Below are 15,258 nucleotides of genomic sequence, written 5' to 3'. Positions count from 1 at the left end.
AGGGAAAACCTGATTAGATAAAGGTAATTCCCAACTACTGGTCACCTTTGTCCTTCAGTGAAGGCTATTATGAAGTCTGACTTTCAGTGTTATTTTCAACAAATGATTCTCGGTTCTGCACAGTGAAACTTCACTCCATTTGGTGTCAGTGGTGATCATGGAGAGCTTTTCGCTGTGACGTTACAGCTTTTGCATTGGAATCATTTGCTTTTTGGTGTAATCAATATTAAAGAGCTATGTGGAACCACCAGCACTTGGGAGATGGACGCAGGGAGAACGGGCTTAAGGCCAGCTTTGGCTCCATAAGAAGTTGGAGGTCAGCCTAGGCTCCATGAAACCCCGTGTCAAACAGTAAATGTTTAAAAAGGAGAAGGTCCAAGGACTGTCTGTAAACATGAGCCCTGATATAAATGTATGTATGTACTGATTGCTGATGTAAGGGACATAAAAGCTAACCTGATTCATTTGTTTTTAGGGGCTCTTGGCTTTGGGCCTCAGTGCAAGCCCATTGGAAAAGGCAGCTGCAACAATCTAGTGGTCACCAGCAGTCCCATGATGGTTCAGCGGCTGGGACCCATTTCACCTCCTGCAAGCCAGGTCTCCACAGCATGCAAGCAGATCAGTCCTAGCTTACCGAGGGCAGTGAACGCAGTCAACCTGAATAGACCTCCTTCAGACACCAGGTCTCAACTTACGTTTTTTTCCCCCCTTTCCTTATGGTAAAAATCATACCCCACGAGTGTTGTCCCCTGTCTTCCTGAAACACCCACTCACTCATGCTGAAGCGCCTTTTCCAGTTTTAGCTTGGTAGGAAAATGTATCTAAAGAGCGAGTGTTTGTTATTCCTGACCTGTTCGTCGGGAGGAATGGTTCGATCGTTGCTACCTAGTCATGTGATGCTTCTGGGGAGGGGGCTCAGGGACCTAAGCCTAGTTGGTAAATTTGTCACTAACTTGCAAAGCATCATGTCGTGACCAGCTGGGATGGTCTGTGTTCCCTCATCTTCCAGGTTTTCAGGGTGCACATCGCAGTCTCGGGGCTGGCTTACAAGCTGTCAGTCTGTCAACCCACCTGTCCACCCATCAGCTCAGACATGCATTACGTACCTACTGTGCGCATAAAGAAACAGTTTAGGGAAATAGTAGAGGGGATAATGATAGAAATCATGAATTCTAATGTGTTTAGGTAGACATATTTCCATGCTTACACAAGCCTTTAGTTAAATATTTGATTAGGTAGCAGCGCAGTGATACCCTGTGTCGTTTTCATCCGGCAGAGTTCAATAAACCCCTCCTCTCCAGGCAGGATTTTATCTTTTTCAGGGTTGGTGTGTGTGGTGGGGGAGTGAATGACTGTGAACTACAGTATAGCGTTTAAGGTCCTCTTTGAAGTTTATTGTTTGATCTCTTGGGAGTTCCTTGGGAAAATGTGATGCAGGATTTTCGCCCCTGAGTACCAGTTCTGAGGTGATGGATCTTGCAGAGGAATTGACTCCTCGCACCCTTCTTTTCAGGCTGAGGTGCCTTGAGGTCTCCAGACCCCATTTTTTTTTCATTTTCTCCTCCCTTTTCTGCTCCAATAGCTGGGCCTCCTTCCAGCCTCCAGAGCCGAGACTCTGAAATCATGGCTCCCAGATCATTTATTTATGCCGTATTTTTTTTTTTTTTATGGGGTAGAGGCTTGTTTTCTGCCTGAGACTTTAGTGACTGTCACTTTCCCATTGATGATTGCGCCTCAAGGGGCTCCTCAGCCTTGCCGAGTGCTGCATGTAAAATTACCTGTGTGCATGGGTGGGTGTCACTGGAAACCTTCAGCTTCCTGTCTGTGGCAAGTCCAGCCCATGCCTGGAAGGCAGTCATAATTAGTGGAGAAACTGACGCTTCAGGCCGCTCGGGCCAGGTGCCTTACTCAGTCCCTTTCATGGTGCGGCCAGAGGGGTCATTATCTTGCTGTTTCCTGGCACATCTGATTCCTTAACATAATATTCTGTCATTAAAAGACAACATCTTGACGATGCACTGACATGCGGTTTGACTGTTCTGTGAGCCCTTCCCTGGGAAATATTTTTCCCCCCAGGATGGGCAAAGAACAGGAGTCAAGAAACGACTGGGTGAAGTGAAGGGCGGAACCCACTTGGAGCAGTTGGGAAATGCTGCATATTTATGTGATTGTTACATTTGTTGTGTGCTCTATCAGGTGAAGGGAAGCTTAGGACCAACAGTGCAACAATCTAGCACTGCAGAAGGTGGTGAGCTCACCAGCTGAGCATTTCCTGCATCACTGTCTTCTGCAGGTAGCTGGGGCCAGAGAGGCCATGAACCGTTCAGTCTGAGAAGTGCTTGCCTTCCAAAGTTTAAAGCTGATTCCCCCCAGGGCTGTGTAATTGCTATGCACGGTAGAAAAACTATAGGGACACTGTAGAAAAGCATCAGGCAGTAAACACGGCCATCCTGAGTCCTATCACGCTGAGGTTATCATGAGTGGCAACCTGATAAACACCCCTCAAGGACATGGGAGCACATGCCATACAGGCAGTGGCTTTCCTGGCCATCACATTGACTTTATGATGCACAGTTCTTTTTATTTTAACTTTTCCCTAATAATATAGCTTTAGTCCTTTTTATAGACGTCTTCTTCAGCTTCATATCATGGTTTCTTCCCACCCCCAATGCCATTTTACAAAGAAAGTACAGAAATAAAATAAAATTTTACCAGTTTTTTTACTACTAGGTATTTAGTTCTTTCTTTTTTTGTGAGGTTTAAAAGTGAATATTGCATCACTTCTCTCTTCCCTATTCTCCCTCCAACCTGTCTCTTTCAAATTCATGGCTTGTTATTTCTTTTCTTTTTTTAAATTTACTTATTTATTTCTACACTCCTGATTTTATTCCCTTCCTGGTCTCCACCCCCACCCCAGAGTTCCACATCCACATGCCCCTCCCACCCGCACCCCCTCCCCTTCCTGTCTCCACAAGGATGTCCGCACCCCACCCACCCCACCAGGCCTCTAAACTTCTGGGGCCCCCAGTCTCTTGAGGGTTAGGTGCATTTTCTCTGACTTAACCCAGACCCAGGAGTCCTCTGCTGTACATGTGTTGGAGGCCTCATCTCAGCTGGTGTTTGCTGCCTGGTTGGTGATCCAGTGTCTGAGAGATCTCAGGGGTCCAGGTTAATTGAAACTGTTGGTCCTCCTACAGGGTCGCCCTCCTCCTCAGCTCCCTCCAGCTTTTCCCTAATACAATCAGAGTGGTCACCAGCTGCTGTTCATTGGTTGGGTGCACATATCAATATTATTGTTGAATATATATATAAGCAAATAAATGTTAAGTGCAGTCTGCTTAGTAACCTTTAGTGTTGCTTTTATGAATATTCTGACCATGTGGCATTCAATATCCATGCAGGGGTTTCATCCTTGGGAAAGACTAATTCTCCCTCTCATAACATTCTATATTGTCTATAGCTCTTCATCTAGGCGGTGGCCCTGTGACATTTCCTCCATCCATGTTGGCTTGTCTACTGGTGCTGTCATTATTCACGTCTTGCTTAAGCAGTTACATTGTTGAGATTTCGTGAGTGTGGCTTCTCTGCCATATCTAGAAGACAGGATCTTCCTGGTTTTCTGCTATTAAAGCCTTCCACCCCTTCTTCCTTGAAGGCATAGTGGTTGTTTTATGGAAGCATCAGCAGCATTTGGACACTCCACAGTAGGTGTTCTCTGTGTTTTGACTAGTGGTATTCTCTAATGGTCTCTACCTGCTATGAGATGAAGCCTCTTTGAGGAGTAACATAGCACCTACCTGTGGGTGTTAGGGGAAGTGTTTAGAATGTAGTTAGTTAGGAGTTACACTGGTTTGGGAAAAGTGGCTTCAGTTGACTCTCCTCTAAGATCTATGACCTCACTAGGCTTGCATTCTTGGCTACGTTTACAGTATTGGATATCATTTCCCTCTTGTTGAATAGGACTTCAGTCCAATTAGATAGCTGCTTGTTACTACCAAGATGTAAGTGCCACTAACGTACCATCAGGGCAATCTTGAATGCCGATCATTGTTGCAGTTCACAGGCATCACTACCTGCGGGGATTGGTAGGACTGTTGCGTGATTTTCCTCCCTTGATAGCTTTCACTCTGCCTCTTGTTTTAGTATTGCAAATAATATTTCATTGGATTAACCTGCAGAATCTTTTATTTCATATCTAGTGATTAGGAGTTAATATTTGCTTATTTAAACATACAGCTATTAACAGTAGCTTTGATGTAGGGCTTTTCACGTTGCACTGCAGAGAAGGCCAACCCATGTGTGAGCTTAACTGGTTTCAGACAGTAGCATATATAGCATATATTTAGTCTTTTCTGTGCATTTTATGCTTGAGCTAATAATTGGGTAATTGTCTTAACTGATAAATCTTCATCATTGATAACGTTGAAAAAGTTTTCTGAGATTTGACACACACACATGCATGCATACACACACACACACACACACACACACACACACACACACACACACACTTGCTTGATTTGAATGTATTTTCCTGTGGGATGCTCATTTCAGAACACACTCCCTCCTTAATTTGTGTTCTGATAAATCAATGGTGAGAATCCTGCTTTGGTGCTGTGTGTTTGCTGTGATTAACTTCCCAGCCATTTCTCATTAGCCTACCACAGTGCTAAACAAATACTGTATTCTGCTGAAGAGTCAGGAGCCACTGTCAATTTAGGTATCACTCACTCCCTGCTGTGAAGCCCATTGCATAACTGTCCCCTAAATGACAAGGCTGGTATGCAGAAATGACAAACAGCTTCATATGGTTGTTAAATATGTCCGCCTAGCAGACCTAATCAGTAAAGACAATGGGATGCTGCCCCTGTGGGCTTTGTAGATAGGTAGCTAGCCAGTGTGTCCATGTGCATCGTGGTTGAACTTATAACTGGATACTCATTCCTGTGGCAGTTCTGGTGGACCCAAGACTTGGAAAACCTAATTGATTTCCCCAGTGTCAGTTTTATAGCTTGTCTTTACAAAGGTCAGCCATCACCTAACGTAGCGGTGTCAGCGTAGATTCAAATACTCCACGTTTGTCTTTTCATAGTCCGAATTGGACATTGCTATTGATAGTTGCCATTTCTGTCCTTTGTAGTATGACCACAGAGCTCAGAGAAGGCCGAGAAGAGGACCGAGAATGGACTCTGATATCTTATAAAGCTTTTCTGTGTTCACAGGCTGTACTAATTCTTTTGGAAGATTTGCTGGGGTACCTAGGTGATGTTTCCCGAAAGGTTAGGCCTGATCTTCTTTCTCAGAGCCTGTGGGTTTATGACACATGTATGTCACATATTATAGATTGTATAGATTTAGTTGTATGCACACTTCGTATATGTACCTGCGTGTTCCCTTATGAGCATCACTTCAAGGAATTCCGTGTTATTAGTTAGAACCTTTAAGTCTTTAGAACAAAATGGCTTTACTCGGTCATCATTGCTCTGCTCTCCTCAGAGCTTATTTTTCCCCTGATGGTTTCTGAGTTTCTCACTTTTCTTGTATTTGGTTTGAGATTTGTCATCTTGCCTTTCACGTACAGTTCCAAATAAACCAGTCACCAGAGATAATGTCGTTAAGATTAGATGAACATATGGAATTGGAGAATGCTCTCAGTGTGGTGACACAGCTTTATACTGAGTTCTTTGTCACTTTCTCTTCCACAGGCCTGGTGTGTAGAGCAGCAGGGGTTACAGGCTAGAGTCCTTGGCAACCTTCATGCTTGTTCTACATACTGTTGCAGAAAAACAAGACAATTTGTGATGCAGTCCTAGCTTGTGTGCTTTTAAGCCCGTTTTACCAAGTCTTTCAATCAAGCCGAGCATTGTGGACCACGTAGAAGATACTTGGTGTGGAGATACAAGCTGGCCAGGTCTCTGCCAGTCACTTTCTACCATTTGTACTTTTGCTAAGGACCTTACATCACTCCTTTACTGTCACAGAAGAAAACTCGTAGATTTTTAGTCACCTCCCTTTTATAAACATATTTTAAGAGTCTAGTTAATTTATCTCGTACTGTGTATTCAGTCAGCTAATATGTACAAATGCTCTGTGAGCTTTGTAAATCGTGGTTTGTCAGTTACCAAGATCATTGTTTTTCTTTTTTATTTACTGATTCTGTTCCTTGAGATAACATCTTCCTATATTGTCTAGGCTGGCCTTGAAGTTGTGATCTTCTAGCTTTAATCTTTGGAATCATAGGATGGGATCACAGCCCTGAATCCTCAGGCCTGGGTCTTCCTTGTGTACTTGGTCATCAGAAAGTTTTGGAGTACTCACTTTCTACTTCACACTCTGTCGGGTACCGGGAAGGTAAAAAGTCATCCTTTTCATCGAAAGGGCTTGACATTTTCTGAGGAAGCGCCTCACAGTTGCTTCAGAGTGTGGTGCAGCTGGTGGAGCTGCTTTGCAAAGCAGACGCTTACTAAAGATAGTTCTCAGGGGTAGGACTTTGAATGATTAGGTCTTCCACAGCCCTTTGTTGAGAGACACAGGTCTTCTTCCTCTTAGGTATCTGAGGTGTCAGAGGCAGGGAGGGGCCCGAGCTAGTTCTGTGTTCACACCATTCATCCAGTTTGCTTTCTGAAAACGATGTGGCGACTGTTTAGAAAACTGAGATGCGGAAGAAGTAACATGTCCATGTGGAGTTATGTCGTGCTATAAATTAAGCAAAGCTCAGCGTAGTTTAAGAGAAATGAGATTCACGTTCTATTATTGGAAAAATGAACTTGTTTCTTTAGGCTGCCCTTGAGCCAAAGAGTGTAATTTCACCAGCGAAGTACTTCTAGTTGAACAAGCTACTTTGGCTGCTTAGAAGTCCGAAATGTTCTAAAATGGCTACCACCGTGAGCTCTGCCAGTCTTCTGAAGCTCCGTAGTTCCTCGACCTTGGTGAAAAGCAGAGTCATTTGTCTCTGCTTCATATATGGCATCTCCACCGAGGTAGCGTGTGTCCAAATGTAATTTCTGCCTCTCACTGGGGGGTAGGGTCAAAAGGCTCTTGACATCCAGCCGCCAGAGTTTTCTGCTGAGCTCTGCAGGAAGAGCCCCATGCTGTAAGTGCTCAAGAAATAATTGAGATGTGTCCAAGGGGAATTAAAATCCAACCTGTGCAGAAGCCACTCGCAGATGGACTTTAGCCCAAATGTAAGGACGTGAGAAAAGCACAAGGCAAATCTACATCAAGGGCGGTTGGACACAGGTTCCTGCCGTGTCCACCATTGGTAAACATCCCCATACCCACCGGCCTTCGGGTCCATTACAGTGTCTGCTACCACCTTTCTGTGACTTTCTGAGCCTAGACGCTTTCTCCACATACCCCAGGCTTGGCACAAACAGTGTTCCTGGTTTCCATTTTGTGAAGCCAAGAAGGGGACAGGTGAAACGAAGCTTCCTCCTTCCTTTACAACAGCTTGACATTTAATGCCTGGAGACAGTAAATGAGTCCATCTAGAGAAGTCACACAGTTTATAGAAGAACTTTGGGTGATTAGTCTGTTTAAATAAAGCATTCTGGAAAGCCAGCTGCAGACGCATGTGCATAAGCCAAGCTTCTCAGCTATCAGAGGCTTCTGGGTTGGGATCTGGTTCCTTTTCTATGTGTCTACATGTTGATCCTTTTTGGGGCATGAATGTTCTGTTCCAGGGACATCGCTTTAATTTTTACTGTTTTTAACTAAAAATTATTTTAAGGCAATAATGTCCTTGGAAAGCAGTATGAATTTTCAAGGGGCTAGAGTTACCATAATGAACCACTTTGATATGCAAACAATGATTGTGACATATTTAGCTTTTTTTATATATATATAAAAGGGTAAGGACAAGGAAGGAATTGTAAAAATGAACCACTGCGAGTGAGTGACCTGTTCTCAGATACAAGGACAAGAGCTCATGGGAAACCCATCTAACAAGTGTGGTTAGCCCCCACAAGGCCTGATGAGTGATTCCAAATGCAGCTCTCCAGTCCATTTCTCTTTATGTATCGTAGCTTTGTTCTAGTAAGGACTCTCTCTCTCTCTCTCTCTCTCTCTCTCTCTCTCTCTCTCTCTCTCTCTCTCTCTGTGTGTGTGTGTGTGTGTGTGTGTGATAAAGACTGAACTCTGTGCTTCTCACAAGCTAAGTGTGCACTTTATCTCTGAGGTATACTTTGTGCCCCTGTATTTTTACATTTCCACAAATGTTTGATAGAAATGGATGCATACTCACATTGTCAATTGCCCTTTAAAAGTGTCTGATTTGACAATATCCATGAAATGGAATTGTAAAAGTTTTAGTAAGTTCCTAGCACAACGTTTGTTTTGTAAGATTTCCTTTAAAAAAACAAACAAAGCAATGAGGTTATGTCACTTTCCCAAGTAGATTTGAACTGAACACTAGTGCTGTTGAGAAGTGTATGGCCTGCAAAACCTATGACAGCATGGTGTACACAGTAGGTGCTTAACAAATACTAATTTGGTGTGCCGCAACAAGCATCTATAATTTCTTCCTAGTCCTCAATTTCCCCCTTTTGTATAAAAAATTACTTTGAAATAAGGTGGGGACTATTTATTCTCATTAAAGTACTAGCACTAGTTATAACGATAGCTTTTATTATCCTAGTAAGCATTGGCTTCTCTTGTTTGCTTGGTAAAATGTTGTTTACCTGGAACTAAAAAGCCTGGGATTCTATCATAGTCCAAGAATCTGTGTTTATTGGCGAATGTAATTAAGGGAAATACTTAAGGGATTGTTGGTACAGTGTTCTCCCAGCTCTTAAGCAATCCACATCTCACTGAAAAAAATTTTTTTCCTTCCTTCTCTCTGGCTGCTGCCCCAGGTCCGTTATTTTGCAAGAGTCTCTGGTGTCCACGACTTTGAGCCTGACAGAGAGTCAGTCGGCCTTGAGTGTGAAGCAAGAGTGGTCTCAGAGCTACAGGGGTTTTCCTTCACTTTCATCCAACCACAGCTCCCAGAATGGCATGGACCTAGGGGACCTTCTTAGCTTGCCTCCGGGCACGCCAGTGTCTGGCAACAGCGTCTCTAACTCCTTGCCACCCTACCTTTTCGGCATGGAAAACAGCCACTCTCCTTACCCCAGTCCTCGGCACTCAGCAACCAGGCCCCACTCCACCCGCTCCAAAAAGAGAGCGCTGTCCTTGTCCCCGCTGTCCGACGGCATCGGGATTGACTTCAATACTATCATCCGTACTTCACCCACATCCTTGGTGGCCTACATCAATGGATCAAGAGCCTCCCCAGCCAACATGTCTCCGCAGTCGGAGGTCTATGGGCATTTCCTGGGTGTCCGTGGCAGCTGCATCCCCCAGTCTTGCGCAGTGTCCAGCGGGCAGAAAGGCGTGTTGGTTACCAGTGGAGGGCATACGCTGCCGGGCTACGGAGAGGATGGCACACTGGAGTACGAACGCATGCAGCAGCTGGAGCACGGTGGCCTGCAGCCTGGATCTGGAAACAGCATGGTGTTGCAGCCCGGCCTACCGGGCCAGGATGGCCAGACAGCCAACATGCTCAAAACGGAGCGCCTGGAGGAGTTCCCGGCCAGTGCCTTGGACCTGCCCTCTGCACCGCCTCTCCCTCTTCCCGCGCCTCAGGGCCCCCCACCCCCATACCATGCTCATCCACACCTTCATCACCCAGAGCTCCTGCCTCACACCCAATCGCTGCCCCTGGCCCAGGCTGGCCTGGAAGAGGATGGAGAGCTGGAAGATTCAGGGGGTAAGCACTGCTGTCGTTGGATAGACTGCAGCGCCCTTTATGACCAGCAGGAGGAACTGGTGAGGCACATCGAGAAGGTCCACATAGACCAGCGCAAGGGGGAAGACTTCACGTGCTTCTGGACTGGCTGCCCTAGAAGATACAAGCCTTTCAACGCACGATATAAACTGCTGATCCACATGAGGGTCCACTCTGGGGAGAAGCCCAACAAGTGTACGGTGAGTTGGAGTTTCCGAGGTCCTGGGCCACCTGTCTTGAAGGTCCAGCTTACTTTTCACGCATGCACTTTATCCAACAGGACGGAGAAGGCAGGTAAGAGTTTCTATTTCTGTGGGATTTGCATGTGTGGTGGTCAAGGTACTTTATTAGGTTTCTCGCCTCGTCCTCTAGCTGGTGTAAGGGAAAGGTTCCTTTGATGGTGCTGGTTTTTCTCCCATTCTATCTCAAGCCCCATGCCACTGTTGTTGTGGAGGTCAGTCTGCTTTAGTCTGGGATTGTGGAAAGGACACAGACTCCATATTCCCTTGACTGCATGGCTGTTGAAATGTAGGGCACCATTCACTGAGCCACAAGCAAGCTTTTTTCCCCCTCTTTTCCAAAGTAAATAATCAGTTTGTTTTTTAAACCCGTGAAAATTTAGGCGAGGCTTGGCATCTGGGGGCGTGGCTGACATTTAAGATAGGAATTCTCCACTTAGGAACTTGACTATTGAGGTAGCAGCGTACACCCTCATGCTAGCACGTCGTATCTTCTAGAGTTGCGAGACTCATTAATGATTTGCAGTCAGCAAGGAAACACCAAGGAGACACCACGGGAACAGGGCCTCGTGGGGTCTCGCTTAATTTTGAGGAAAGATAACTTTTGTGGAAAAGCATAAAGCCTGGGTCGAGATGATTGGGTGCCTTTGGTGTTGAAGCACGTGGGTCTGTTGCCTCTCCTGCCTCCCTCTTTCCCAACACTGATCCTGCAACCCTGATTCTGTTTCTTGGCAAACCTGACTGTTTTTGAATAATTTGATTCTTAAATGCTTTCACCACACTTTCACACCTCGAAGAAGCCCTCGGGGGCTTACAAGCAGAACTTCACCCTCAGGATCACAAGAGATAGCTTTGCACAGTCTGAGAGGGCTCACTGAACTCTTGCAGAGGGGGTGGGGGGAGGGAGGGAGGAAGGGAAGGAGGAAAGGAAGGAAAAACATATGTTTTTCTGTTAGTCTAGATGTCCAGGAATAGTTCCTCGGAGTTAGAACCCAGAATTCTATGTGCTCCCTTAATATCGAGAGTTCTGGAGATCAGTGATAAGGGAAGGATATAAACCAGATCAGAGAGGAGCGGGTTTGACTGTGATCCTCCCGGCCAGCATCATCTCTAGAGTGGGTTGTGATACAAAGCGTGTGGACTGTGTTGACAACTGACTGTAGGTTGGCCGAGCTCTGATCGATGCAAAAGCGTGCCACGCAGGTGAGCGCCGGGATGCATGAGTCAGAAGCCCTTTCACCGCGTACTGTGGGTGTTTTCGAAAGAGCTGTAAGGCTTTCCAGTGGAATGGAATTGCGCTTCTCGTCGTTATATTATGCCCATGTTGTGATTTTTTTTTTTCCCCTCATGGAAAACCTGAAGCGGACGCATTGTGAGAGTGTTAGGTTCTGAGTGAAAAGAGTAATTACATTCCAGGAGGCCGAACTGTACGCTGTCAGTAGGTTCTGTGTCGAGAATGCCACAACAAGAGACAAGCAGTTGAGGGCAATCCTGCTTACTCTGTTTGGAACACAGGGGCCTGTGGCAAGCAGGAGAAACACCCAGTCTCTGAAGGAAAACAGTCCAGCCTTTTAGTTCTGACTAACCCCCGGCTGAAAATAGTTCATTGGATTTGGCTTTACTGAAACAAACATTAAAGTTAGAGTTATATTTAAAAAAAAACTTTTTTGCATTTCAAAATTAATTTCTGTGCAAAAGGGTTTCCCCATTTTTCTCCTCCGGTCCCAGAGCTTTCAAAGACATTAAACTTTGCAGAGTTGACTTTTGCTAAAGTGCACAGTGAACATTAAAATTAGAAATAGTCGAGGGGAAGAACAGCTGAGCGGTGAGCCTGCGCGGCCATTCACTGTGTCATTCAGGATGGGCGGATGAGGCAACTGTGCTCTCCTAGTCTGCCCTCTCCTCATTCATAGGTGGGACACGTGCACAACTTACTAATCCAGTAGCACAGCAGGACTAGAATCGTAAACCACTCACGTGCTGTGCGCAAATTTAGATAAAGCAGAGGTACATAGGGGTTACTGATGCTATGATCTCCCACCATTGGGAGTGTACATTTTTAACAGGAAGTGACCCATTTTTATGTCAATATACATACTGTGAACCTTCTATCTTCTGAAGACTGTTAATGTTGCTACATGGCACGTGCTTTCTATGTGACCCTGTAGAGTGCTGGCAGTAAGCAGTCTTGTAGTGGCGAGGCTTGGCGGACATCTCAGATTGTAGTCTGCAGACAGGAAGGCGTTGTGCTTAAGGGGGATGGACATCTGAAGTGTGCATCCTCCTGCCCTTTGCAGAGGGAATTTTCCCAAGCTCACGGGATCCAGGCACACAGAACTTCCAACAGGGAAGTGTTTCATTGCAGAGAAATCTGAAGGTAGCTTACCCAAAACCAGAGCCATGTCAGGTAAGGTGACCACGTTCTTTAGGAGAAGTGGTCTTCTGGGTTGTTTTTTTTTGGGGGGGGGGTGTCTACAAGACCTAGAAGTAGTTTGAATTTTAGGGGACAGTCTGGTTTTGTTTTGTTTTGTTTCAAGTATATCTAATTTCTATTTCTCCTGTGTGGATGATATTCAGACTTAGTCATCATTTTCATCTACTGGGTTATTTAACCAAGAAATGGAATGGTGACTGATACGTGTTTGGTGACCATGACTACAAGTAACACAAAGAGCTTCTGGAAATTATGGTAAAAGGAGGGTGTGTCAGGGCCAATGCCTGCTTTACAGTAAGAGACTATTGTGGAATCCCCCCTGTTGTCAAGTTACCTTTTCTCCATGGGAGAACACACTTTATCAATCATTGCTAACCTTGGGAGGCTGCAGACTAACCCGGAACCTGGGAACAAAGGGAACAAAGCCAGGGGGAGATTCCGAATTCATGATTTGGTTCTGTCATTGGAAGAAAAGGATGGGTCTCGTTCTCATCCAGACAGCCCCACCTGTCACTGACTGCTCCCATGGGAAGACAAACTGGCTCCTGTCCTTAAAGTCCTGGTTGCATGAAGTGGACAGTTCCAGACAGTGGCAAAGTGTTGCAAAGCAAAGGCCTCAATAGGTGCAGAGGCAGATCTCAAATGAATCAGAACCCCAAATGTAGCGAGGTTGTGTTTTAAAGTACATTCAGTCACGTTTTTTAAGTTAAATGGTTTCTAGGTGCCCACCAATCTTCTCTACCTTCTTGCTTTCTGAGCAGCTCTCTCCTTGGTAAATCTTAGGTTGTTGACTGTAGGCCATTCCCAAGTGTCACTAAGCCAAGTTTTGTTAAGTCTTTCTGAGATGAGGAGGTGCCTGATTTTCAATTTAGAACAAATCTTAGAGTTAGAACTTGTCCCTTCCCCACCACAACCTCCAAACCACTTCTGTGTCCCTAAGAGGATAACAAAGTGCATCAAATCATTCCTAAAGGATCCCATAGTGGTGGTTCCAAAAGAATGTGTCAAAGGCTTTCACCCTAGGGAGGCCTCTTGGCTGTTGAGCTCAAGGGTGCTCAGTGCCCAGTAGTGTTTTCCCGGGGGCAATGAAGTGTATTCTGAATGACACGAGAAGCTTGGTCCGTGAGCGCTTATGCTGGGAAGCAGCCTGTTCTGTGAGCAGGGGCCCAGGTTCTGTTCAGGTCCAGAACCGCGGGGCCTCTTTTCCTGCACAATTGAAAGCCTTGGGAGTGTTAAGGAGGAATTAGAGGCGATGTGGGTTGCCACTTACATTTTGCTTATTTTTCCTGGATGAATTTAATCCAATAGCAAAATGAATTTTGCAAAACTTTTACCCACCCACAAATTTTCATGAAAATGTCACTGACCAAAGACAGTTTTAAATTTTGTATGAATTGACTCATTTCTCCACAGGCATTTTTTCTGGCAAAATTCAGCGTATTTGCTTTGGCTTGGATATGGGGCAGTTTGCTTTTTAAGTAACACTGGATTATGAGCACAAGAAAATAAATACAGAGCTGGGGCCATGTCCCCAGCTCTCTTTTATGGCCTGATGTATGGTCATGGGCCAGCTTTGGCCATAAAAGATATTTTTTGAGAGAAAGTAAATCCGTTGTAAAGTTTTCTCCCCGTCTACAACCTTTATTTTGTTATTTTTGATAAGATTTGTCATTGATTTGATTACCACAATTACATGACCAGAGAGGACCTTAGGAAAATATTTGACTATAATTATTATTTAACACATCAAAACCTTTATATAGGCAGCAATGGGTAAATTTGCATAGTACCAAATATTGATGAGTATGGAGAATGGCGTGTGTGTGTGTGTGTGTGTGTGTGTGTGTGTGTGTGTGTGTGTGTGTGCGTGTGTGTGCGCGCACATAAGTTGGTGTAACTATCTTGGAGAGCAATTTGGAAATTCATAGTAAGTTTGAAAATGTGTATATTTAACAGAACCATGTTTATGTGTCTCTCTTAGAGACTCCTTTACGTGATAGAATAGAAACCTAGGATGAGACACATGTCGCATATGTGGTTTTATTTATATAAAAGTGTAATTAACTCTACTTCCACAGACAAGGTAAACTGATTTGCTATGGTTTATTCTTATGTAACACTATGAAAGAGTCTAAGATTAGTGAAATACACTCCACATGGTGAGTAAAATTGAGTAAAATGCTATGTGCAAAATGTGGTATAATCCAATTTATGTACATTGAAACCCACAAAAAAATTAAAAAGGATTTTCAGATAAACAATTATGTGGTCAAGCAAATCCTATGGGCAGGGGAACCAGTAATCTTAGGGTAGTGGATATTTTTAGAGGGGAAAGAAATGTGCAGAAATAGGATGTACGGATTTGCCTCTTGTCTTTCTTAGAGAGGGACTGAAGTATAGGATACCCTTAATTTCTGGCTGTATCTGGTGATGATACAGGTGTTGGAGGGGCAGCTTATATGTCCTCTTACTACTACTTGAAACGGTCTACAACTCCGTATTTTTATCCTAATACAGTAGGACATTGATTAGCACACACACCAGTGTTTTTCCACACATACCGTTTTTCAGATGAGAACAAAGCTGAAGAAAATTGATTTTTTTCCAAGGTTATTGTTTAGCTGTTCCTTACTTAGGGTCTCTTTGGCAACCCAAGTTTCCTGATGTCGACTCACCCAGAGTGCTTTTCAGAGCCCCAGTGCCTGGCCTCCACTCCAGGGTCTAGGGTACGATAGGTTTGGGTAGAAGTTCCTGTAGGAGGTTCTAATGGGTAGCTGTGCCTGAGAACCAGGGCTCTCAAAGCTTCTAAGTTCTGACCT

General features: G+C 44.7%; 1 protein-coding gene across 1 annotated transcript in view; it reads left to right on the top strand.

The window, feature by feature from the left end:
• Positions 1-15,258, top strand: part of Glis3 (GLIS family zinc finger 3) — a 415,784-nt gene that overhangs the window by 140,351 nt on the left and 260,175 nt on the right. The window contains exons 3-4 of the mRNA XM_032891769.1: positions 476-683; positions 8,853-9,966. Of these exons, the coding sequence (XP_032747660.1) occupies positions 476-683; positions 8,853-9,966 (1,322 nt within the window). The remainder of the gene's footprint in view (positions 1-475; positions 684-8,852; positions 9,967-15,258) is intronic.

The sequence above is a fragment of the Rattus rattus genome, chromosome 2, assembly GCF_011064425.1.
Source record: "Rattus rattus isolate New Zealand chromosome 2, Rrattus_CSIRO_v1, whole genome shotgun sequence".
NCBI lineage: Eukaryota > Metazoa > Chordata > Mammalia > Rodentia > Muridae > Rattus > Rattus rattus.
This window is presented reverse-complemented; position numbering and strand designations above follow the sequence as displayed.